A 26,387-nucleotide genomic window follows, 5' to 3' on the forward strand; every position below is an offset into this window, starting at 1 on the left:
ATCTATAACAGGCGGCAACAGTGAGAGACTTTTTCTGGAGAGATTAATTTTTAAAATTAGAAGCTTGAACTGTTTGGGCATAGACCTGGAAAGTATGACAGAACTTTGCAGGCTATATCTGCAGGAGATTGCAACTCCTCCCCCTTTGGTAGTTCTATATTGATGGAAAATGTTGTAGTTTCCTCCCCCTTTGGTAGTTCTATCTTGATGGAAAATGTTGTAGTTGGGGATGGAAATCTCAGAATTTTTGGTGGCCTTCCTAAGCTAGGATTCAGACATGGCAACAGCATCAGGGTTGGCGGAGTGTGCTAAAGTAGTGAATAAAACAAACTTAGGGAGGAGGCTTCTGATGTTAACATGCATGAAACCAAGGCTTTCACGGTTACAGAAGTCAACAAATGAGAGCGCCTGGGGACACGCAGGGCCTGGGTTAACCACATCACCCGAGGAACAGAGGAGGAGTAGGATGAGGGTACGGCTAAAGGCTATCAAAACTGTGTATGGCATTGAAGCTCGTTTGGAGGTTTGTTAGCACAGTGTCCAAAGAAGGGCCAGATGTATACAGCATGGTGTCATCTGCGTAGAGGTGGATCAGAGAATAACCAGCAGCAAGAGAGACATCATTGATATATACAGAGAAAAGAGTCTGCCTGAGAACTGAACCCTGTGGCACCCCATAGAGACTGCCAGAGGTCCGGACAACAGGCCCTCCGATTTGACACACTGAACTCTATCTGACAAGTGAACCAGGCGAGGCAGTCATTTGAGATGCCAAGGCTATTGAGTCTGCCGATAAGAATGCGGTGATCACCTGGTATAACATCAACCTGGTATTGGGTAACCAAGGGTTTCCCAAACTTTGTCTTGGGGCCCCCTCTGAGTGCACATTTTGTTTTTTGCCGTAGCACTAGATTAGTTGGTTATTTTAATAGTTGTGTAGTGCTAGGGCAGGACTGAGTTTGGGAAACCCTGGGGTAATCTACCCTTCTGTTTCTTCACCTTTTTTTATGTACAGTTTCATCATAGACTTTTTGTTTGTGGATATTTTAGACACAAAAAGAAAATGCCTACTGCTGTCCACAATCCTCCATAGAATAAATACAGATGTTTACTGACTATTTGAATGTCCAACAAGGCTTCCTTTACAGCCTTTTGGTTGGTTCTACACTCTTTATACTCCAAATCCCACAATTCCACAGGCTTCGCTCCTGACGTCTTGAAAGGGAGGCGCGGCAATATTTTTCCTCCCCATATTTTATTTACTATATTTATTTATTAATTAATTTTTTCTAGACAAAAATGGAGAACGATTGCCACATATCTTACCAATAGCATACGGACGATTAAACGTGTATTCGGATTAAAGTAGCAAGGTTGCTGACGAGCTAATAAAAAAAACACAAAACAAGAATCACACAATAGAAAACGAGAACAATAGCCACGCTCATCCGTCTATTCAGATTTTCTCTTTCATTTTGACTGGAATTTATAGGGAAAACCGCAGCAGACATTTAAGCTGCGAAATAAGATATTTTTTTAACAAAACGTCTTCTCTCGAAATCACGTGCCATTTAGCATGTTTTGAAGACCTCAAGAACACGTTGGAAGACGTCTGAGAGACCAAGAAACAGGGATAGGGGTCAAAGAATGGAGTGAATGGCACAAAAAACGCTATGTGTTGCGTCTTGAAATGTATTGTTACATACCCATTCGGCAACCCTTTACATCTCTGTCTAATCTAGAGTAGACCGGTAAGAAGGAAAAATCTAATTATCTTTCTAGCTCCATTATTACTGTAACAACATGGAACGCATATGAACGTGCCATACGGGACCCAGAATCGGCAAGAAAGGCTACAGGAGAAAGAAACAAGGAAGCGATCCCCTAACAGCTAATATCAAAGCTAGCTAGCTAACTGTTGGCTAATAATATTATTTCTAATGCGCGACCAAGGAGTATGCGACTCGATACAAAGAGGTTAGTAATTGTAACAGTTTACCACTAAACGCACACATTCAAAGTGATCAGGTATCTACTACAGTATTTTTGCAAGATACTGAGCAATATGAAAGAGGAAGAGCATTGCAGGGAAGCGAATGGAGGAGAGATGACGGAGGACTGTAATCAATTGATAATTTTATTCATTGATATAACAATGCATTTTTTCAATGTTACTCATGTACAGCATGTTCACTACACACCGTGCAGTGAACTAACTACGTACAGTAGCCAGTAAAGCAGCCACACTGGTTAGCTAGCTAACGTTAGCTGCTAAGTTATTGGCTGCGCATCTTCCTTGTAGCTAGCTAACGTTAGCTAGTCATCCAATTCAATCTTGCGCTACAGGCCATAATGTGGGCAGCCATGTATCCTTACAGAATGGACAAGTCCCTCCCAACAAACAACATTGCTATGAAAAATTACAAGCATGTTTTATCAATACGTGATTTGTGTGCAAAGTAAATGCTTGTTGTGGTTGTTACGAAGCAGGCTAACAAGCTTGCTTGCCACAGCAGCTAGCAACACCAAGACTTGGTTGAATTATTTCTTGCCATCTCATTAATCAAACCCCAGTATTTACTTAATTATTTCCTATCAAACAGGTCGCTGGATGTAAGTTTACTGCACTATAACACATCCATTTAATGACTTGGCTTAATTGGCAAAGGTTCCTCTGCTCTGGGGAGGCACACATTGAAATTACTGTTGATTTCACGAGTGCCTGGCTGGTACTAACATCTATCTCAGTTCAGTTTCTGCAATATCACGCCTCTGTCCTTCCTTACCCTCTTTCCTTCCTTAGCCCCTCTCTTTGTGTGAGATGGAGAGAGACCGATACACTTGGTCCATGTTTGGCTCTAATTTATAACATCCTATATTATCCTCATCTCTGCTTTTCACCCCCCAAGCCAGCTAGCTGTCAGTGCATTACTCTGTCTCATTCCACACACATCTGTTTATCTACATTAGTTCATGCAAAGTATAGCGTACAAATTAGGTTTGGGCTGATATTTGATTATATCGTGATATTTGACATTGATGATATATCGGGAAGTGCAAGACTATATACTCTTTGATCTTTACAAATCAAAACTGTGCAGTTTTATCAGTTAGGCTGTATCAATATGTAAAAAATTAATTCCAAATGAACAGAGATAATTTAATGAGAATGTGACTAATATTGTAAATAAGCACACAAATTGCACAGCCTGAAATTATTTAGTCATTAACAGCGCAAAGATTTTTGGATATCGCAATATTTGGAGTAGCATATTGTTGAAGAGGTCTTCTCAAATATGGCCCAACCCTACTCAAATATGGCCCAACCCTGCTATGCATCTGACATGATATCAAATATAATCTTATTTGTCACATGCTTCGTAAACAACAGGTGTAGACTAACAGTGGCATTGCAGAAACATAGAAAGTATAGAAATAATAGATAAGTAATGAGACCCAATAAGTAATGATAACTTGGCTGTAAACATGGGGTACCAGTAACAAGTTGATGTGCAGGGGTACAAGGTAATTGAGGTATATATGTTCATATAACTAGAGATAGTGACTAGACAACAGGATAGATAGTAAACAGTAGCAGATGCATATGTGATTAACTATTTAGCAGTCTTATGGCTTGGGATAGAAGCTGTTCAGGGTTATGTTGGTTCCAGACTTGGTGCAGCGGTACTGCTTGCTGTGCCATAGCAGAGAGAACAGTCAAATACTTGGGTGGCTGGAGTCTTTGAGAATTTGTAGGGCCTTCCTCTGACACTGCCTGGTATAGAAGCCCTGGATGGCAGGGAGCTTGGCCCCAGTCATGTAATGGGCTGGATGCACCACTCTCTGTAGCGCCTTGCAGTCGGATGCCAAGCAGTTGCCATACCAAGCGGTGATGCAGCCAGTCAAGATGCTCTCAATGGTGCAGTTGTAGAACTGTTTCAGGATCTTAGCCCCCACGCCAAATTCTTTCAGCCTCCTGAGGGGGATGAGGCGTTGTCGTTCCCTCTTTGCAACTGTTGGTGTGTGTCGACCATGATAGATTCTTAGTGATGTGGAAACCGAGACACTTGAAGCTTTCAACCTGTTCCACTACAGCCCTGTTGACATGAATGGAGATGAGCTCGGCCCTCCGTTTCCTGTAGTCCACAATCCGCTCCTTTATCTTGCTGAACTTGAGGGAGAGGTTGTTGTCCAGGCATCACACTGCCAGGTCTCAGACCTCCTCCCTATAAGCTTTCTCATTACTGTCGGTGATCAGGCCTACCATCGTTGTGTCGTCAGAAAACTTAATGATGGTGCTGAAGTCGTGTGCGGCCACACGTGTTGAGGGTCAGCTTGGCGAATATGTTGTTGCCTATCCTCACCACCTGGGGGTGGCCCGTCAAGAATTCCAGGATCCAGTTGCAGAGGGAAGTGTTTATTCCCAGGGTCCTTAGCTTAATAATGGGTTTGGTGGGCACTATGGTGTTGAATTCTGAGCTGTAGTCAATGAACAGCATTTTCACATATGTCTTCCTCTTGTCCAGGTGGGAGAGGGCAGTGTGCGTTGCTATAGAGATTGTGTCATCTGTGGATCTGTTGGGGAGGCCTGCAAATTGGAATGGGTCCAGGGTGTCTGGGATGATGATGTTGATGTGAGGCATGACGAGCCTGTCAAAGCATTTTATTGCTACAGATGTGAGTACTATGGGGGATAATCATTTAGAGAGGTTACCTTGGTGTTCTTGGCCACATGGACTATGGTAGTCTGCTTGAAACATGTAGATATAACAGACTGGGTCAGGGAGAGGTTGAACATTTCAGTGAAGACACTTGCCAGCTGGGCCTCGACTGTTAACCTGTTTTAAATGTCTTATGTTTTAAATGTTGTCCCCTACTGTCACTGTGGGGACGATGTCGTCGATGCACTTATTCATGAAGCCGGTGACTGATGTGGTAAACTCCTCAATGACATCGGATGAATCCAGGAACATATTCCAGTCTGTGCTTGCGAAGGTCATGCTGGGCGGGAGCAATGACTTGCACCCATTGAATGGCTGGTCTTTCAAATCCAGACACTGCATGCCCCCTGTCGGTAAAATCATTTTTTAAAATATCCACCGAAGTACAAAAAAATACTTTTGCATTATTTCTGAAAATAATCAGTTATCGATGTGTATTACCTGTAACAGGCAAAATATGCCTAACCCTCATGTGATTGTGCAGTAGATAGGCCTGTACAGTTCTGTTTCTTATAGGTTTTTAAATAAGCACTATGCCTTAGTACCATCCAGAGATTGTGGCACCAACATTAAACTTGGCCTCTTTTTTTTTTAAAGGTTCTAAAAATAGGAGAAATGGTAGCCTAATGCAGTTCATGCACTGGCTGAAGGTCCACAGAGACAGAGTTTGTGCCATCAGTGAGCACTTAATTTGAAACGCAGTTACTCAAAATTTCTGAGATTGTAAAAAAATGTCCACGATCGAATGATGAATCATGGGACCGTTAGACATTTCAAAGCCTATTCTCTCAGGCTAAAATATCTGTTTAGTTGCCAGCGCAATGCAATTTGAATCTCCCAAAACCCCTCAACATCCTCAGTCACTCATGATGCAATAAGGATCTTCCTGACCAGTCTCTCGTTCTAGGCAGGAACCACATTATTGTTTAACAGACGAGACGACCCAGGGCCTCAGTGCCTTAGCCACGGGCTCTTTGATCCTGACTGTTTTGAGGAAATTTAAGATCACCTGTGTTAGTTGCTAGAGAGAAGGGGCAGTGTGAGATTGGTTGGTACAAGAAATAAGTTCCCAAGGCTTTGTGTTCCAAGTTATGCAACTAGCTTGGGGCCTGTCACATGGGCTTAGGCTAAGAGTAAACCAATCCTATTTTTATTAGAGGCCATGGAATGCTGAGATTCCATACGCTCCCAACAGTATTTGCCCTGTTGTATTTTATAACATGGGGGTAAGGAGCATGGCGCATATGCTATAGTTATAGCCTGTCAGCACTTATGGTGTATGTATGAGGAGTAGTCTAGAGAGTAGACTGGCCTCTTGTTGCTCACTAGTGTTTGCACGGTCAGTCATTCTCTCTGTCTCTTAAATGTCTATGAATGCACTGGCATGCGTGTTCAGTATGTTCACTGAATAAGCTCGTGTCCCTTCTCTCTTTCCTTTTCTTTATCTATCCTCTCTTTGGAGAACACCCCAGTTTGTGTATGTTCATGAACTGTTTGTCCTCCCTCCCATATGACATGAGATGATATTCAGATTGTGGTGCTTATCTGTATTTTGGTGCTAACCTGTAATTTTCTTCAGTTACTGCAGAATGGATGTCCGGATGTTAACTTGTTTTCAAGTTGACTGTAGTGTATGTAAAGTTTGTGTTGACCTCTCTCCTCAGTTAACTGCAGAGGCGATGTCAGACAGTATGTGCATATGGTATAGGCTGTAAATGTAGTGCACAGGACTATCTGTTATTTACAGTGCATTTGGAAAGTATTCAGACCCCTTCACGTTTTCTACATTTTGTTACATTAAAGCCTTATTCTAAAATGGATAAAGTAGTTTTTCCCTGTCATCAATCTACACACAATACCCTTAATGACAAAGCAAAAACGGGTTTTTAGAAATCTTTGCTAATTTATTAAAAATAAAAAACTGAAATATTACATTTTTTCAGTACATTGTTGAAGCACTTTTGGCAGCGATTAAAGCCTGGAGTCTTCTTGGGCATGACGATACAAGATTGGCACACCTGTTTTTGGGGAGTTTCTCCCATTCCTCTCTGCAGATCCTTTCAAGCTCTGCCAGGTTGGATGGGGAGCGTCGCTGCACAGCTATTTTCAGGTCTCTTCAGAGATGTTGAATCGGGTTCAAGTCCGGGTTCTGGCTGGGCCACTCAAGGACATTCAGAAACTTGTCCCAAAGCCACTCCTGTGTATTCTTGGCTGTGCGCTTAGGGTCGTTGTCCTGTTGAAAGGTGAACCTTCACCCCAGTCTCAAGGTCCTGAGCGCTCTGGAGCAGGTTTTCACCAAGGATCTCTCCGTACTTGGCTCTGTTCATCTTTCCCTCATTCCTGACTAGTCTCCCAGTCCCTGCCGCTGAAAAATATCCCCACAGCATGATGATGCCACCACCATGCTTCACCATAGGGATGGTACCAGGTTTCCTCCAGAAATGACACTTGGCATTCAGATTTCAATCTTGGTTTCATCAGGCTAGAGAATCTTGTTTCTCATGGTCCTAGAGTCCTTTAGGTACTCAAGGATGATCAAGGGAAACAGGATGCACCTGAGCTCAATTTCGAGTCTCATAGCAAAGAGCCTGAATACTTAAGTAAATAAGGTATTTCTGTTTTCTGTGAAGATGTAACTTTTTTTAGAATGTTGTAATGTAATAAAATGGGGGTCTGAATATTTTCTGAATGCGCTGTGTACATTTGTGTTTACCTGTATCACTTTTTTTCTCTCCAGAGGGGAGGTCTGGCTGTTGGCATCTAGTATTTCCAGTGGGGCAAAAAAGTATTTAGTCAGCCACCAATTGTGCAAGTTCTCCTACTTAAAAAGATGAGAGGCCTGTAATTTTCATCATAGGTACACTTCAACTATGACAGACAAAATGAGAAAAAAAATATATCCAGAAAATCACATTGTAGGATTTTTTATGAATTTATTTGCAAATTAAGGTGGAAAATAAGTATTTGGTCGATAACAAAAGTTTCTCAATACTTTGTTATATACCCTTTGTTGGCAATGACGGATGTCAAATGTTTTCTGTAAGTCTTCACAAGGTTTTCACACACTGTTGCTGGTATTTTGGCCCATTCCTCCATGCAGATCTCCTCTAGTGATGTTTTGGTGCTGTTGGTGGGCAACACGGACTTTCAACTCCCTCCAAAGATTTTCTATGAGGTTGAGATCTGGAGGCTTATTACGAAGCCACTCCTTCGTTGCCCGGGTGGTGTGTTTGGGATCATTGTCATGCTGAAAGACCCAGCTACGTTTCATCTTCAATGCCCTTGCTGATGGATAGAGGTTTTCACTCAAAATCTCACGATACATGGCCCTATTCATTATTTCCTTTACACGGATCAGTCGTCCTGGTCCCTTTGCAGAAAAACAGTCCCAAAGCATGATGTTTCCACCTCCATGCTTCACAGTAGGTATGGTGTTCTTTGGATGCAACTCAGCATTCTTTGTCCTCCAAACACGACGAGTTGAGTTTTTAACAAAAAGTTATATTTTGGTTTCATCTGACCATATGACATTCTCCCAATCTTCTGGATCATCCAAATGCTCTCTAGCAAACTTCAGACAGGCCTGAACATGTACTGGCTTAAGCAGGGGGACACGTCTGGCACTGCAGGATTTGAGTCCCTGGCGGCGTAGTGTGTTACTGATGGTAGGCTTTGTTACTTTGGTCCCAGCTCTCTGCAGGTCATTCACTAGGTCCCCCCGTGTGGTTCTGGGATTTTTGCTCACCATTCTTGTGATCATTTTGACCCCACGGGGTGAGATCTTGCGTGGAGCCCTAGATCGAGGGAGATGATCAGTGGTCTTGTATGTCTTCATTTCCTAATAATTGCTCCCACAGTTGATTTCTTCAAACCAAGCTGCTTACCTATTGCAGATTCAGTATTCCCAGCCTGGTGCAGGTCTACTATTTTGTTTCTGGTGTCCTTTGACAGCTCTTTGGTCTTGGCCATAGTGGAGTTTGGAGTGTGACTGTTTGAGGTTGTGGACAGGTGTATTTTATGCTGATAAGAAGTTCAAACAGGTGCCATTAATACAGGTAATGAGTGGAGGACAGAGGAGCCTCTTAAAGAACAGGTCTGTGAGAGCCAGAAATCGTGCTTGTTTGTAGGTGACCAAATACTTATTTTCCACCATAATTTGCAAATAAATTCATAAAAAATCCTACAATGTGATTTTCTGGATTTTTTTTTTCTCACTCATTTTGTCGGTCATAGTTGAAGTGTACCTATGATGAAAATTACAGGCCTCTCATCTTTTTAAGTGGGAGAACTTGCACAATTGGTGGCTGACTAAATACTTTTTTTGCCCCACTGTATTTGTATTGACCTGCTTCTCTCCTCTCCCCAGTTGACTGCAGAGGGGATGTCAGGCAGTAAGGCTCTGGGAGGGGCACGGCGGCGGCGGACGCGGTGCCGGCGCTGTCAGGCCTGCATGCGGACCGAGTGCGGCGAGTGCCACTTCTGCAAGGACATGAAAAAATTTGGCGGGCCTGGAAGGATGAAGCAGTCCTGTCTGCTCCGACAGTGCACAGCGGTAAGTTAGAACACACACTAGTGATGGGGGGAGAAATCGATATAGTTACATATTAGGATATTATCTTTGAGGTTGTAGGGTTTTTACAATATTATTTTTGAGCTAGTTGGCTGTACCTGCACCAACATTCCAGTATTTGTCCTTCATAGCTTTTTCTCCATCTTCTTTTTAAATAGGCAGCCAATTTGTTTTCAGCACATTTTTATTTCCATGATTGATCAAAACTTCCCATGGCTCTCTTGTCCCTCTGCTGTAGACATATGGTGAACAATATGTTTTAACATCGAATCGCAATAAAATCACAGTATCGAATTGCAAAACATATAGAATTGTGAAAATTGCAATACATTTCGTATCGGCAACACATATCGTATGGTGAGGTCCCTGGCAATTCCCAGCCCTATTATTATACTCTCACTAGGAAAAGTGCCACTGCTCTATTGCATCCATTAGTAAATGTAGACTACCGTTTAAAAGTTTGGGGTCAGTTAGAAATGTCCCAGTTTTTGAAAGAAAAGCATTTTTTGTCCATTTAAAATAACATCAAATTGATCAGAAATACAGTGTAGACATTGTTAATGTTGTAAATGACTATTTACGGCTTATAAAAATGAAAAAAAAAAAAAAAGTGATATATTTTAATGGAATATCTCCATAGGCGTACAGAGGCCCATTATCAGCAACCATCACTTCTGTGTTCCAATGGCACGTTGTTAGCGAATCCAAGTTTTATCATTTTAAAAGACTAATTGATCATTAGAAAACACCTTTGCAATTATGTTAGCACAGCTGAAAACTGTTGTTCTGATTTGAAGAAGCAACAAAACTGGCCTTCTTTAGACGAGTTTAGTATCTGGAGCATCAGCACTTGTGGTTTTAATTACAGGTGCAAAATGGCCAGAAACAATGAACTTTCTTCTGAAACTCGTCAGTCTATTCTTGTTCTGAGAAATTAAGGTTATTCCATGCGGGAAATTGCCAAGAAACTGAAGATCTCGTACAACGCTGTGTACTACTCCCTTCACAGAACAGCGCAAACTAGCTCTAACCAGACAAGAGGACAAGTACATTAGAGTCTAGTTTGAGAAACAGATGCCTCAGAAGTCCTCAACTGGCAGCTTCATTAAATAGTACCCGCAAAACACCAGTCTCAACATCAACAGTGAAGAGGCGACTCCAGGATACTGGCCTTCTAGGCGGAGTTGCAAAGGAAAAGCCATATCTCAGACTGGCCAATGAAAAGATTAATATCGGCAAAAGAACACAGAAACTGGGCAGAGGAAAATCGGGGAAAAAAGTGTTATGGACAGAGTTTGAGGTGTTCGGATCATAAAGAAGATCATTCGTGAGACGCAGACTAAATGAAAAGATGCTGGAGGCAATGTGATGGTCTGGGGGTGATGGTAAAGTGGGATATTTGTAAAGGGTAAAAGGGATCTTGAAGAGGGAAGGCTACCACTCCATCTGGAACACCATGCCATACCCTGTGGACGGCGCTTAATTGGAGCCAATTTCCTCCTACCACAGGACAATGACCCAAAGCACAGCTCCAAACTATGTAAGAACTATTTGGGGAAGAAGCAGTCAGCTGGTATTCTGTTTATAATGGAGTAGCCAGCACAGTCACCGGATCTCAACCCTATTGAGCTGTTGTGGGAGCAGCATGACTGTATGGTACGTAAGAAGTGCCCATTTTGCCAATCCATCTTGTGGGAGGTGCTTCAGTAAGCATGGGGTGAAATTTCTTCAGATTACCTCAACAAATTGACAACAAGAATGCCAAAGGTCTGCAAGGTCGTAACTGCTGCCAATGGACGAAAGGAAAGTTTGAAGGACACAATTATTTCAAAGTCTACTATTTCCTATTCATTTTGCAACTCATTTCATGTATGTTTTCATGGAAAACAAGGAAGTTCTAAGTGACCCCTAACTTTTGAATGGTAGTGTATGAATTGTTCCAACTGATTGCATTTTCTAGATAGGCTGTAACATCTGGCACTAATTTGTGGTACATGCACAGTACATACATGCATAAGGAAAGTATTCAGACCCCTTTTTCCACTTTTTGTTACGTTACAGCCTTATTCTAAATTGGATGAAATAAAACAATTGTTAATCTACACACCATACCTCATAATGACAAAGCAAAAACAGTTTTTTTTTAGAAATCTTTGCAAATATTAATTAAAAACCAGATACCTTACTTACATATTCAGACTCTTTGCTATGAGACTTGAAATTGAACTCTGGTGTATTGTTTCAATTGATCATCCTTGATGTTTCGACAACATAATTGGAGTCCACCTGTCGTAAATTAAATTGATTGGACATGATTTGGAAAGGCACACACCTGTTTATATAAAGGTCACACAGTTGACAGTGCATGTCAGAGCAAAAACCAAGTCATGAGGTCGAAGGAATGGTCCGTAAAGCTCAGAGATAGGATTGTATCGAGGAACAGGTCTGGGAAGGGTACCAAAACATTTCTGGAGCATTGAAGGTCCCCAAGAACACAGTGGCCTCCATCATTCTTAAATGTAAGAAGTTTGGAATCCCCAAGACTCTTAGAGCTGGCGGACCGGCCAAACTGAGCAATCGGGGGAGAAGGGCCATGGTGACCAAGAACCCGATGGTTACTCAGACAGAGCTCCAGAGTTCCTATGTGGAGATGGTAGAACCTTCCAGAAGGACAACCATCTATGCAGCACTCCAGCAATCAGGCATTTATGGTAGTGGCCAGACTGAAGCCACTCCTCAGTAAAAGGCACATGAAAGCCCGCTTGGAGTTTGCTAAGAGGCACCTAAAGACTCTGACCATGAGAAACAAGATTCAACTCTTTGGCCTGAATGCCAAGCCTCACATCTGGAGGAGACCTGGCACCATCCCTACAGTGAAGCATGGTGGTGGCAGCATCATGCCGTGAGGATGTTTTTCAGCCGCAGGGACACTACTCAGAATCGAGGGAAAGATCAATGGAGCAAAGTACAGAGAGATCCTTGATGAATGAGCTCCTGAGCGCTCTGGAGCAGCTTGACTGGGACGACGGTTCACCTTTTAACAGGACAACGACCATAAGCACACAGCCAAGACCACGTATGAGTGGCTTTGGGGAAAGTCTCAGCATATCCTTGAGTGGCCCAGCCAGAGCCCGGACTTGAACCCGATCTAACATCTCTGGAGAGACCAGGAAATAGCTGTGCAGCGACGCTTCCCATCCAACCTGACAGCGCTTGAGAGTAGACGAATGGGAGAATCTCCCCAAACACAGGTATGCCAAGCTTGTAGCGTCATCCCCAAGAAGAATCGATGCTGTAATCGCTGCCAAAGGTGCTTCAACGAAGTCTGAATTCGTATGTATATGTTATTTCGGTTTATTTATACATTTGTAAAGAAATCGAAAAACCTGTATTTGCTTTGTCAATATGGGATATTGTGTGTAGATTTAGGGAGGGGAAAAACAATTGAATACTTTTAGAATAAGGCTGTAACGTTACAAAATGTGGAAAAAGGGGTCTTAATACTTTCCGAATGCACTGTATACTTGCTTTTGTCGTTTTCGATGTATAATGATATTTGATTGGCATCTGTTATATAGAGCACATTACATAGCCTTATTAACCTCAGTAACATATTTGTAATTTATCCATGCAAGACTGAAGTTAAGGTTGTTTTACCTGTTACACAAACCCTCCACCCTGCCAAACAATAAATATGTGAAGGGAGTCTGCTAACATGTTTTGACCCGCATTTTTTTCCCAAATGTGAAAGGACGAGCTTTTGGCATATCCCTCACACTCATTGAGATCCCATCTAAACAGAAACCGCTGTTTACACTGGAATATAAACTCATTTTGTTTATGATACACAATTGATAGACATAACCCATTGATGACTACAGTTACAGTGCCTTCAGAAAATATCCATACCCCTTGATTTACATAAATATGCACATCCATTTGACACTCCAAATTGAGCTCCGGTGATTCCAATTTCCTTTGATCATCCTTGATGTCACTACAACTTGATTGGACTCCACCTGTGGCCAATTAAATTGTTTGGACATGATTTAGAAAAACTCCTGTCCTATATAAGTTCCCACAGTTTACAGTGCATGTCGGAGCAGAAACTACCATGAAATCTGAGGAACTATCTGTAGATCTCTTGAGAGAATTGTAATGAGGCATACAGTGGCAAGAAAATGTTTGTGAACCCTTGGATTTAATAACTGGTTGACCCTCCTTTTCGCAGCAATAACCTCAACCAAACATTTTCAGTAGTTGCGGATCAGACCTGCACAAAGGTCCGGAAGAATTTTGGACCATTCCTCTTTACAAAACTGTTTCAGTTCAGCAATATTCTTGGATGTCTGGTATGAACTAGGATTCTTCTTATCCTCATTGAGCATTCAGCACTGTGCTCTTGCAGTCATCATTGCAGGATGGCCACTCCTAGGGAGAATAGCAACGGTGCTGAACTTTCTCCATTTATAGACAATTTGTCCTACTTTGGACTGATGAAAATCAAGTCTTTTAGAGATACTTTTGTAACCCTTTTCAGCTTTATGCAAGTCAACAATTCTTCATCTTAGGTGTTCTGAGACCTCTTGTTCGACGCGTGGTTCGTATCAAGCAATGCTTCTTTTGAATAGCAAACTCAAACTGAGTGGTTTTTATAGGGCTAGGCAGCTCTAACCAACACCTCTAATCTCGTCTCATTGATTGGACTCCAATTAGCTTTTGGAGAAGTCATTAGCCTAGGGGTTCAAATACATACATACTTTTTTTTAACCTAACACTGTGAATGTTTAAATAATGTATTCAATATAGACAAGAAAAATACAGTAATTTGTGTGTTATTAGTTTAAGCACACTGTCTATCGTTGTGACTTAAATGAAGATGGGGCGGCAGATAGCCTAGTGTTTAGAGCATTGGGCCAGTAACCAAAAGGTTGCTAGAACCAACCCCCGAGCTGACAAGGTAAAAATCTGTCGTTCTGCCCCTGAACAAGGCAGTTAACAAGGCAGAACAAATTTGATGACCAATTTATGTGGAAATCCGGGTAATTACAAAGGGTTCACATACTTTTTCTTGCCCCACTGTATCTGGGGAAGGGTATAAAACAATTTTTGTGTGTTGAAAGTTTCCAAGTGCACATTGGTCTCAAAAATATGGAACTTCCCAGACTCTGCCTAGAGGTGGCCGTCCGACCAAACTGAGCAACCAGGCAAGAAGGACCTTGGTCAGGGAGGTGACCGAAGAACCCAATGACCACTCTGACAGAACTAGAAAGTTCCTTGGCTGAGATGGGAGAACCTGCCAGAAGGAAAGCAGTCTTAGATGTGCTTTTGTATGTATGCCAGTGGGTATGCTGTATATATTTTTTATTGGATCTATGGAACCCAAGAATCCCTGGAAAACGGTGGCAATTGTTACTGAGTGGACAATCCTGGCTAAGTAAAAAATGAGTTTCTACAGCACTTCACCATTCTGGGCTTTATGGGAGAGTGGCCAAATGGAAGCCACTCTTGACAAATAGGAAGATGACGGCACACCTGGAATTTGCAAAAAGCCTCTGAGATCATGAGGCAAAAGATTCTGTTGTCTGATGAGACACATTTTACTCTTAGCGCTTTGCATTCAGGCCTATGTCGGGAGAAAACCAGGCACTGCTCATCACCTGTCTAAAGCCTTCCCTTACCGTGAAGCATGGTGGTGGCAGCCTCATGGTATGTGGATGCTTTTCAGCGGCAGGGACTGGTAAGGGTGGGGAACAATAAGTGGAGCCAAATACAGTAAAATAAACACAGCCAAATAAGCACTTGCTTTCAGAGTGCAAATTACCTTAACTGGGGCGAAGATTAACGTTCCAACAGGGCAATAACCCCAAGAATACAACCAGGGCAACACTGGAATGGCTCGAGAACAAGAATGTGAAAGTCCTTGAGTGGACCAGCCAAAGCCCAGACTTGAGTCTCATTTGAAAGACTTGAAGATTGCTGTTCACCGCTAATATGTATCTAATTTCAAGGAGCTTGAGAAAATCTGAAAGAATGTGCAAAGCTCATACAGACATACCCAAGATGACTCAAAGCTGTAATCGACGCCAAATGTGCTTCTATTGACTCGGGTGTCAATACTTATGTAAATTAGATTTATGTAGAACATTTTCTATAAATTAGCAACATTTTACTGAAAACATGCGTTCACTTTTTCATTATGTTGTATTGTGTGTAGATGGGTGAGCGAGAGATCACTAATCAATTTTGAATTCAGGCTGTAACACAACAAATTGTGGAAGTCAAGGGGAATGAATACTTTCTGAAGGCACTGTATGACATACAACATGTTAACTGTTCGCTGCTGCTTACGTTCTGCAAATCGGCCCCTCTGGTTTAGAAAAGCTGTTTCAGAATGCGATTGTCATCAAAATAGAGTAGTCACCCCCTGCATGAAAATGGATAAGCTTGTTAGAACGCCTTCAGTGATTTAGGGTGTGACTTAAAAATAAATAAAATAATCATAGATTGGTTTGCGAATGCCTCAAATGGCATAGATGGCTGGTAGTTTCGATGTGGGAAATGTGATGCGTTTCCTTGGTAACTGAGCACATTGTTACTTGGGTGTTTGTTTTTTTGGAGGGTAGGAATTTGCTTTGATCAGTTAGCCAGGAGACTATCTGTCTAGAAAACATATCTTGTGGGGAAGGAAAGAAATTAGGTTGGATGTCTACGGAGATACTAATCCACAGAATCTGTGCAGATTGAAGACCTACTCTTATATGAATGCATAATCATTTGTCAATGGATCTAGGCTAGATTCTGTTGGCCTCATATTGTTTGGGCTTGATAAGTGAATAATTTCCACCTCAGTTTATTTTTTTGATACTGTCAAAAATCCACTGTTGGCAGGTTAATGAAAATGTTGAGCTGGACAACTGGGGTAATGTGTCAAAGAAAATAAACCTAATAAAAATAGCGCTTTGTCCCTGTGCTTCTGAAAACACTCCAAAAACCGCTAAACTAAATTGAATGCATTTGCTTTAATCCACACACTCTCAATTAGCTAGATTCTCATAAGAGCAGCAGGTGTCCAACAATTTTTTTCTGAGCGTCAATTTGAATACTTAATAAACATACCATCCATAGTGGATGAATACATAGCTACAGCTCCAACTCGGAGCCCTCTATCCTGAATGGGCCCACGTACAATATTTTATTTATTTACATATACACATTATATTGGTTACGCACATACAATATTTGATTTATATTGAATAAATACAGGCCTACATTCCACACCTAATGTGTATATTATATTGTTTAACTTGGTTATATAACGTGTTATGTTTTTATTTTCTTCCTTGCAGCCTGTGTTGCCCCACACAGCGGTGTGCTTCTCGTGTGGGGAGGCGGGGAAGGAGGACACAGTGGACACAGAAGAAGAGAAGTTTAGCCTCTCTCTGATGGAGTGCACCATCTGCAACGAGATCATCCACCCCAGCTGCCTCAAGGTGGGGCCAGACCCTCCATGTGTATGGCCGGCTGTCATAGCTGGAGAAGTAGAGTCTCCTCTCTCTCTCTCTGTCTCTCTCTGTCTATCTCTGTCTCTCTCTTACATACATACATACATACATACATACATACATACATACATACATACATACATACATACATACATACATTTATTCATACTGTCAAATGTCTGCTCTGTCTAGTATTGGTTACATACATTTATTGATTGAATGATTGTGATTTCATTGTTTATTTTCTCCAACCTACAGATGGGTAAAGCAGAAGGCATCATAAACGATGAAATCCCGAATTGTTGGGAGTGTCCAAAATGCCACAAGGAAGGCAAGACTAGTAAGGTGAGGAATGGAACACGTTGTGTAAATAAGTTCTTAAATTGGAATAGAATTTTGTGTTTCATTGACCCTATCCCCATTTCATATACTGAAGTAGGCTATAGTAGGGGTGGCAGGTAGCCTAGTGGTTAGAGCGTTGGGCCAGTAACCGAAAGGTTGCTAGATCGAATCCCCGAGCTGCCGTGGTCGTTCTACCCCTGAACAAGGCAGTTCATAGGCCGTCATCTTAGGCCCCCTGTTCTTAGGCCGTCATTGTAAATAAGAATTTCTTCTTAACTGACTTGCCAAGTTAAATAGGTAAAAAATTAGAGTGCATTTGGAAGGTATTCAGAACCCTAGACTTTTCCCACATTTTGTTACGCCTCATTCTAAAATGGATTACATTGTTTTTTTCCACACTCATCAATCTATACACAATACCCCGTAATAAACAAAGCAAATACGGGTTTTTAGAAATCTTTGCAAATGTATTAAAAATTTAAAACGGAAATACTGCATTTACATAAGTATTCAGACACTTTACTCAGTACTTTGTTGAAATACTTTTGGCAGCGATTACAGCCTTGTCTTCTTAGGTATCAAGCTTGGCACATTAGGCTACAAGCTTGGCACAACTGTATTCGGGGCGTTTCTCCTGTTTTTCTCTGCAGATCCTCTCAAGCTCTGCCAGGCTGGATGGGGAGTGTTGCTGCACAGCTATTTCCAGGTCTCTCCAGAGATGTTGGATCGGGTTCAAGTCCGGGTTCTGGCTGGGCCACTCAAGGACATGCAGAAACTTGTCCCGAAGCCACTCCTGTGTATTCTTGGCTGTGCGCTTAGGGTCGTTGTCCTGTTGAAAGGTGAACCTTCGCCCCAGTCTCAAGGTCCTGAGCGCTCTGGAGCAGGTTTTCACCAAGGATCTCTCCGTACTTGGCTCTGTTCATCTTTCCCTCATTCCTGACTAGTCTCCCAGTCCCTGCCGCTGAAAAATATCCCCACAGCATGATGATGCCACCACCATGCTTCACCATAGGGATGGTGCCAGGTTTCTTCCATACTTGACGCTTGGCATTCAGGCCAAAGAGTTGAATCTTGGTTTCATCAGACAAGAGAATCTTGTTTCTCATGGTCTGAGAGTCCTTTAGGTGCCTTTTGGCAAATTCCAAGCGGGCTGTCATGTGCCTTTTACTGAGGACTGGCTTCCGTCTGGCCACTGTATTATAAAGGCCTGATTGGTGGAGTGCTGCAGATGTGGTTGTCCTTCTGGAAGGTTCTCTCATCTCCATAGATGAGCTCTGTCAGAGTGACCATCAGGTTCTTGGTCACCTCTATGACCATGGCCCTTCTCCCCATGATTGCTCAGTTTGGCCGGGCGGCCAGCTGTAAGAAGATTGTTGGTGGTTCCACACTTCTTCCATTTAAGAATGATGGAGGCCAGTGTGTTCTTGGGGACCTTCAATGCTGCAGAATTTTTTTTGGTCACTTCCCCGGATCTGTGCCTCGACACAATCCTGTCTCGAAGCTCTATGGACAATCCCTTCAACCTCATGGCTTGGTTTTTGCTCTGACATGCGCTATCAACCGTGGGATCTTGTGTGCCTTTCCAAATCATGTTCAATTAATTTAATTTGTAGAAACATCTCAAGGATGATCAATGGAAACAGGAAGTACCTGAGCTCAATTCTAAGTTATTTTCTTTATTTAAATTTGCTAAAATGTCTAAACCTGTTTTTGCTCTGTCATTATGGGATATTTTGTGTAGATTGAGGATTTTTAAACATTTTTTTTATTTTATTTTTTACATTCATTTTAAAAGAAGGCTGTAACGTAACAAAGTGGAAAGGGGTCTGAATACATTCCGAATGCACAGTACATATTCTTAAATCCTCCTCCCCTTTCTCCACACATCAGGACGGGGGTGATGGTTCAGGGAAGAGGCGGATGGACAACGGGGAGGTGGGCCGATGGAAGCTAACAGACGATCCTCCGCCCACCAAAAAGAAACCCCCCTCTTTAGAAGACGGGGGGCGGCAGGACGGTCACAAGAGGAAGAAGGAGAAGGAGCTTCCCCAGGACAGCGGCCCCAAAAAGAAGGTTGGAAGATCTTTGCAGTGTTGCAGTATGCAAACATTTCGCAGCATGCACACTGAGTATACCAAACATTAGGAACACCTTAATATTGAGTTGCATACCCCCCTTTTGCCCTCAGAACTGCCTCAATTCGTCAGGGCATAGCTCTAAAAGGGGCAGAAAGCATTCCACAGGGATGCTGGCCCATGTTGACCCCAATGCTTCCCACAGTTGTGTCAAGTTGGCTGGATGTCTTTTGGGTGGTGGACCATACTTGACACACATGGGAAACTGTGTGTATCAACGCTATTGTGAAAAACCTAGCAGCGCTGCGGTCTGAATGGCACACATACACTATTCATGTCTTCATTGTCTCAAGGCTTAAAAATACTTATTTTACCTGTCCCCCCCCCCTTCATCTACACTGATTTAACAAGTGACATCAATAAGGGATCATAGCTTTCACCTGGATTCATCTGGTCAGTCTGTCATGGAAAGTGCAGGTGTCCTTAATGTTTTGTATGCTCAGTGTATCATTGCTTAGAGGCCTACTAGTTGTGACCAGTTGCTATGAACGCAGCTTGCCAACTCTTGTCTCTATCTGACCTTCTCACTCAGATGAAAGGGGCACATGAAAAACGCTTGAAAAAGGTACATTTTCATATGAAGATCAAGTTTTAAGCTCCGTCATAAAGCATATGGTAACTAAGAGCTAGATTCAATCTGTATCGCAGTAGATCCCAGTACATTTAAAAAAAAAAAGTGATTTCTGATTGAGCTGACATCTGACGTGTTTACCATGAATGCAGTCTTCGCAAATGCAGGATCATTGCCTTAGAATTTCAATCAAGCGATAACACGGTTCTTCCGAGATACGGACTGAATCCATCTCTTAGTTGACTTAGTTATATTTCTCAATGGTAAAGGTTAGGGTTCATGCTCCTCTGTCACTCTCTTCACTAACGTTATCCCTCCCATGACAGAAACAGAAGCCTAACGTGTCAGAGACTGCAGAGTCCAATGGGCCCAACTCCTCCACCGGAGGCAGCCAGGGTTCCGGAGGGGGTTCCAACTCCACGCAGTCTCCCACCTCCACGGCCAGCCAGGACCAGCGCTCGCACCACCGCGAGAAATTGGAGCGCTTCAAGCGCATGTGTCAACTCCTTGAGCGTGTCCGCGAGTCCAGCTCATCGAGCTCGTCTAGTTCAGAGTCTGACTCGGAGTCCGACTCTGACTCGCCTTCCGGTTCAGATGGCCGCCGCGGCTCTGAACCCTCCTCCCCCGTACCCGTCGCTTATAGCAACAGTGCGAGGGAGCGCAACCGGGAACGGGACAGGGAGAGGGACAGGAGGTTGGCGGAGCTGGGCTTCAGTGCCAGTGAGGACTCTGAGGGAAGTGTTAAGGAGGAGGAAGAGGAGGATGCGGTGGAGGAGCAGGTTGTGGGAGACAAGCCTCGGCGTAGGGGGGAGGGACCTCCACGGGGCCGCAAGGGGCTCACGACGGACGGGAATGACGAGGAGAGCGGGGAGAGGAGTCGGAAGTCTACCCCATTGCCTCCACCCTCCCCTCTCTCCTCCACTCAGCCTCCACCTTCGTCCGGCCACGGTCCCTCACCAGGTTCCGAGGGCTTCTCCGGTAAGCGCAGCAATGGCTCCGAGACGCGCAATGGACGGACACGGGCAGGGGTGAGGGACCGGGAGACTCAGGAGAAGGAGAATGCCAACAATAGCGGCGGCTCGGTGGCCAACCACCGACACGGAACTGGCAAAGGCAACAAGGGCAACAAGATCCGTAACAACAAGCAAACAGGGTCCCAACCAACGTCGAGGAACAGTAGCAACTCTTCCGCTTCTACTGCCACTACCACATCCAACGGGGGAGGGGGGGGGCTGCTGGGCCCAGGCAGCAACTCCTCAGGGGGCATGTCAGCCCTCGCCGCCTCACCCCGGTCACAGCCTTCCCGGATGGCTCCACGCTCGCAGATGATGAAACGCAGCCCCCCTGCTGTGCCCTCGCCTCCCCGGCCTGTTCAGATGGAGCGGCACTTGGTTCGGCCACCGCCCGCCTGCCCCGAGCCCCACTGCTTGCCCCTGGACAGCGGCTCCTCCCACGTGATGCCCCGCGACGTCTGGCTCCGCGTCTTCCAGCACCTCAGCCAGAGGGAGCTGTGCGTCTGCATGAGGGTCTGTCGGACATGGAGCCGGTGGTAAGTCTAGACAAAGGGTTCAGATGTGGTCAGCATCCGGTTGGGCTGGAAGAGGGTGGTTCAACACAGTTGTTTGGACTACTAAGAAATGTATCTTTGATGTTGAGAACAATAGAAAACCATCCCTGAAAGGATATTCATTGACTACAGTGTCTCAAATTCTGTGGTGTACAGTAGACCAGACTTTCTTTTGTTCTCATCCCAGTCTTTTATTTTCTCTTGCTCTCTCAGGTGCTGTGATAAGAGATTGTGGACTCAGATTGACCTCAGCCGGCAGCGCTCCATCACCCCTCCTATGCTGAGTGGTATAATCCGCAGGCAACCAGTCTCCCTTAACCTGAGTTATACCAACATCTCGAAGAAGCAGCTCATGTGGCTCATCAACCGTCTACAAGGTATCTTGTGTTCATTCAACACCTCTGCCTCCCTATTACGTCTTTTTTTTCCATCCATATAGCCTGATCATGTCCTATTGTAGTTGGGCTGTCGTCACCGTATTGCTCGTCTGCCTCAGAGATTAAGTCCTGGCCTTCCTCTTTCTCTCCCAGGTCTACTGGAGCTGAATGTGTCGGGCTGTCCCTGGTCCTCTGTGTCGGCCCTGTGTCAGGCTGCTTGTCCCTGCCTGCGTCTGCTCGACCTCAGCCGGGTAGAAGACATGAAGGACTCGCACCTGAGGGAGCTACTGGCGCCCCCTACTGACACTCGGACAGGTTAGTGACAAGTAACTCACATGATTGATTAGCCATCCATAACCTGCAATACATTATGGAAGGGAAGATGCCATGTTGTGTTCATTGGATAGACTTGATATCACAAATACCAATCTGTGCTGTAATGCTTGTTTCCAGTGAATGTTGTTGCAAGTGTTCAACCACGCCCTCTTCATAAGCATGATAAACTCAGACTGAATCTTAAAAGTCCTGTAACATATATTTTGCTTTGTTCCTGGTCAAAAAGCTCATGGAGAGAGCAGAGGGGGGAGGTTCCAGAACGTAACGGAGCTGCGATTGGCCGGGCTGGACTTGACAGATGTCACGTCCCGCCTCTTGGTGCGCTACCTGCCCCACTTGACCAAGCTGGACCTGAGTCAGTGTGGCAACATCACGGACCAGACTATCCACACACTGACCTCCCCCATGTCTCCACTGAAGGACAGCCTCGCCCACCTCAACCTGGCAGGTAAAGACTACACGGTAGACTCACTAGCCCCAAATACACCAAGGTAGGTACCCTGTTTTTTTTGTGTGTATTTGAGCATTGCCGGTTCAGACCACTAATGAGCAGGGATCTGCTCCAGATCCTGACCTCTTCTTCCCTCTGAGATGTTTAATCATGCTAAAGTAGCAACATATAGAGGTACTTGTTCTCTTATTTCTGAACAATATCAACCTGGCTCCTGATTAAAATATTTAAACCAGGTATACTCATGGAAGTGTTGCAGTCATTGTGGTTATGTAGGTTAACCGTTGGTTGTTAACCTCCTGTTGTTTCCTCCTGTCCGCAGGCTGTGTGAAGGTGACGGAGCAGTGCCTGCCCCTGTTGCGCCGCTGTGCCTCCCTACAGAGCGCTGACCTGCGCTCCTGCACCTTGCTCACCCCCGATGTCTGTCAGCTCCTCTCCTTCCCTTGCCCTGACGATAGAGTGCTGCTCAAGAACAGCTAAGGGCCTGCAACGCCCACCCCCCACATCAACCACCGCCACACTACAGAGAGATAAGCGAACGAGAGGGACCCTGTGATGTGGGCAGTGAGCTAGCCAGAGGGAAAAGGACATGCAGTGGGAGCTACGAAAGAGAAAGGGGGGATTAGAGAATGAGAAAACATAGACCTTTGCCTACATTTCTCTGGATTGACTTGTTTGTGAACGGACATCATTGAAAATGTTTCAGCATGTACATATTCAATATCTGTACAATGGGTGTGTGTATATAAATGTAGTTTACTGTAAATTATCCACTCTCCGCCCCTTACCTCCCTCCTACCCTCACACCAACCATGGCACACATTATCCAGCTGACATGTGTAAAGGCACTGCACTGCGCCGCCGTATTGAACTAGCATAATTTGCACTCCATAATTAAAAGCTCCTGACGAAGGAATCAATTTCGTGGCGTCAGACTACGAAGAATGTACCCAATGCCAGAGGCTGCGCCCCATCAGAAGCCGTTTAATGTACAGACGGATGCTGGGCTGGTGTTTGTGTGTGTGTGTCTTTAAGTATGTGTGAGATGTAAACAGTGTTAATGTGACAATTGGAGTGAGAAAGAGACGGAGATATGACCTGTCTGTTTCCTTCACCACTCTCTGCTGCCCTCAATCTTTCAGGGGGGTAAGGACATTCAAGGTCCAACATATCCTGTTCAATGGCCGAGAGCCACTAGAGCCCAAAACTCCTAGCCCCGACCACAACCTCTTCCCGCCCAACGTGCCATTCTTATAGTCTGTCCATCCCTGTGAATCTGATTGTCCTACTCCGTTCCCTGGACAACCCTTCCCATCATACTGTCTCTGCTCCCATTTCCCTTTTGCAGCTTATGCTGCCCACCGTCTGCGCTGTGTGCGTACATTATGCAGAGAGCTGGACCTTTGCTGTGCCCGACTGCAATGAACCATGCTTACCGTACTGTTCCATACCAGACCTGGAATTGGTCAAGGCCCCTTTATTCCCTGCTTCACGATGCCTGGCTGATGTAACGTTATCTTGTATATGTGCAGACTGGTTCAGTCTAGATCACGACCGCACGAACTTAGAAGTGAATGACTGACACGTTTTGAGTATGAATTGGGAAAATTGTCGAAAGCCGAGACCATCCGATGCACTGAGCTCGCTGCTCCACGTGGCAGGGGGGATTCAAATTAAGGCTGACCCTGGTTGGACTTCTGCCTCAGATGTGAGGTACTTTGAATATTTCCCCAGAATTGGGTTTTCATGTCAGTGTCCACATGCTGCTTATCTTCCAAAGCCAGGAACATCCCAGCCCATCCAACCTGCATCGCAATGCCATTACCTTAAGATCTTGTAGGATGAGGGTTTGACTCAGTTGCAGCATTAACCCCCAAATTATTTATCCATTAGGGTTACCCCTGTGCATGCTGGGTTTTTGACTCTAATCACAAATCCAGTGCAGTATTTTTTTTATTCAGTCTCAACTTTTTTAACCAATCCACTCTCAATCCAGTTCAGAGGCCAACGTCAACAGTCAGGGTGAGCAGGAAAAGGCACAACTATCATTATTAATAATGAATGTTATCGGTTGAAACCAGCATGTACAGGAGGTTGTTCAGCCCAAGCTGTATTGAATTTGGTTGAGAGGAAATTGAAAATACTTTTATAGCTGTATTGAATTAACATGAGCAGTATTTGACATGGGTAAACGGTATTCAGCTGAATCGGGCTGCATTGGACCAGTTCAAACAGCTATCGGACTGATAGGGCCAGTTCATTCAGTATTGGACTGGACAGCACTTTGTCCTGCAATGCTGGACTCAACCATGCCAGGTTGAGTCATGTGTTTCCCTTGTCTGTCTGTTTCTCCTCCTTCTATAGCGGTTGTCCACTTCCTGAGCCATATTGATCTGTATTTGTGCTTCAGTGCCACAGTGGATCTTGCTGCTGTGTGCTATCTGGAGCTAAACCCCACCAACTCTAGGCGGGGTGGTGGACAGTCTTGAGCCTCAACCTGTAATTCTCATCTAAATCATGTGTTTCCTTATCTTTTCAACTATTCTGTTAGACTTTCAGTGATTCCATCCTCATCGGTTCTGTTAAAATTCCCAATACCATTTATTAGAACTCAAATCAGCTTCTTTGGGGTATACATGTAGGGCTAGAGACCTGCCAAGTAACTATTGAGCCACTAGACAAATGGTAGTTGTTGCATTGTTGTACAACTGTCTAGGTATCCCCCTTTCCCTAAAAGGTTGGTTTCATCTTTACCCAGTGTATTCTAAATCGCTTCGTGTTCCTGTGTGAATTTATAGACTTGCGTACAAAGCATTGGTACCAAGATTGCACTAACTGATTGATCATAAGACAATTTAGGGGGGAACACTGAGCTATAGTGTGCTTTATTACCCTGAAAGGGGTATACATATATGTTAAAACAGGTCAAATTAAAAAAGACCAATCATGAACCTCAAGCTTGATTCAAAAATAGAACTAATTAGCTGTCCATGCTAGTTACCATTTAGCTGGGTAGTCCAGCGCGTTTCAATGTTAGCTCAGGTTGGGTCCTACTTTAGATCATAGCTAAGTCATTGTTTGCCACTAAGCTATGCTGCTTACAGAGCTGAGCTTACCACGTAGTAATTGTGGTGGGCTGAGGCTTACAGCGAAGCAAATGTCCAATATATGGTGGAAAATTTCCTTCTGCCATACACACTCATCCGAATCAATATTGAACTTTTCATAGACAATGGGTCAGTTTTCCAAAAATGTTGTTTACTTCCATCAGTGATGTGGAGTTGTTACTACTCCTTGTCATCCAGTATGTTCTAGCATGAGAAAGCATATCGAAAGTTAAACTGACAACCACTTTCAGAGAAAATAAATGGGTGGTGGTTCATTGGAATTGATCCGGTAGTCCGATAAGGAAATGTTTCCAGACTCAAATCTGTCATTCTCACCCCCATCCTGATCCCAACATCCCAGCCTAGTCAAGTTGACTCGGACTTGGCCCCTAGATTGGACAGTCTTGTCTCTACCAAACTGTATTGCACCAGAGCGATGCACTGGATCAACATTGTCATCACCTCTTGCCAAAATTCCTGCTTTCTTTGAGATGGGCATTTTATCCATTTTAATTTTAATTTTGCTCTTGTTTATTTGTTCATTATTTCTTCCATTGTGTTGATCAAAATGAGAAAGAAAAGCAGAACGATGTGAAAAAGAGAAACTCAAGGCAGCTACTTACGAGTGACTACTGTAAAATGACTAACTAAATAAAAGACAGTGGGGTGGTTTTTACACTGTGTGGCCTGATTTCTCAGATTTTA

At 43.9% G+C, this 26,387-nt stretch overlaps 1 protein-coding gene across 2 annotated transcripts; it reads left to right on the top strand.

The window, feature by feature from the left end:
* The first annotated feature begins 1,271 nt into the window (after positions 1 to 1,271).
* Positions 1,272 to 26,358, top strand: LOC112225950 (F-box/LRR-repeat protein 19). Of its 2 annotated transcripts, XM_024390100.2 has the most exons (11): positions 1,273 to 1,977; positions 9,088 to 9,273; positions 16,641 to 16,784; positions 17,055 to 17,141; positions 19,029 to 19,211; positions 19,806 to 19,838; positions 20,171 to 21,393; positions 21,625 to 21,788; positions 21,942 to 22,103; positions 22,351 to 22,572; positions 22,898 to 26,358. In XM_024390100.2, the coding sequence occupies exons 2-11, from the start codon at positions 9,103 to 9,105 to the stop codon at positions 23,053 to 23,055; spliced, it is 2,547 nt and encodes an 848-aa protein (XP_024245868.2). In that variant the 5' UTR covers positions 1,273 to 1,977; positions 9,088 to 9,102; the 3' UTR covers positions 23,056 to 26,358. The 2 variants fall into 2 exon arrangements, with proteins under 2 accessions (XP_024245869.2, XP_024245868.2); XM_024390101.2 differs by lacking the exon at positions 19,806 to 19,838 and having other exon boundaries at positions 1,272 to 1,977.
* Positions 26,359 to 26,387: the final 29 nt, after the last annotated feature.

The sequence above is a fragment of the Oncorhynchus tshawytscha genome, linkage group LG27, assembly GCF_018296145.1.
Source record: "Oncorhynchus tshawytscha isolate Ot180627B linkage group LG27, Otsh_v2.0, whole genome shotgun sequence".
NCBI lineage: Eukaryota > Metazoa > Chordata > Actinopteri > Salmoniformes > Salmonidae > Oncorhynchus > Oncorhynchus tshawytscha.

Bases quoted from the DNA above. Each gene is read 5' to 3' on its own strand.
- LOC112225950 (XM_024390100.2), top strand. From the start codon at position 9,103: ATGTCAGGCAGTAAGGCTCTGGGAGGGGCACGGCGGCGGCGGACGCGG. The intron at 17,142-19,028 runs GTGAGGAATGGA...TCCACACATCAG, and splicing joins AGGAAGGCAAGACTAGTAAG to GACGGGGGTGATGGTTCAGG. The intron at 22,104-22,350 runs GTTAGTGACAAG...CTGGTCAAAAAG, and splicing joins CCCTACTGACACTCGGACAG to CTCATGGAGAGAGCAGAGGG.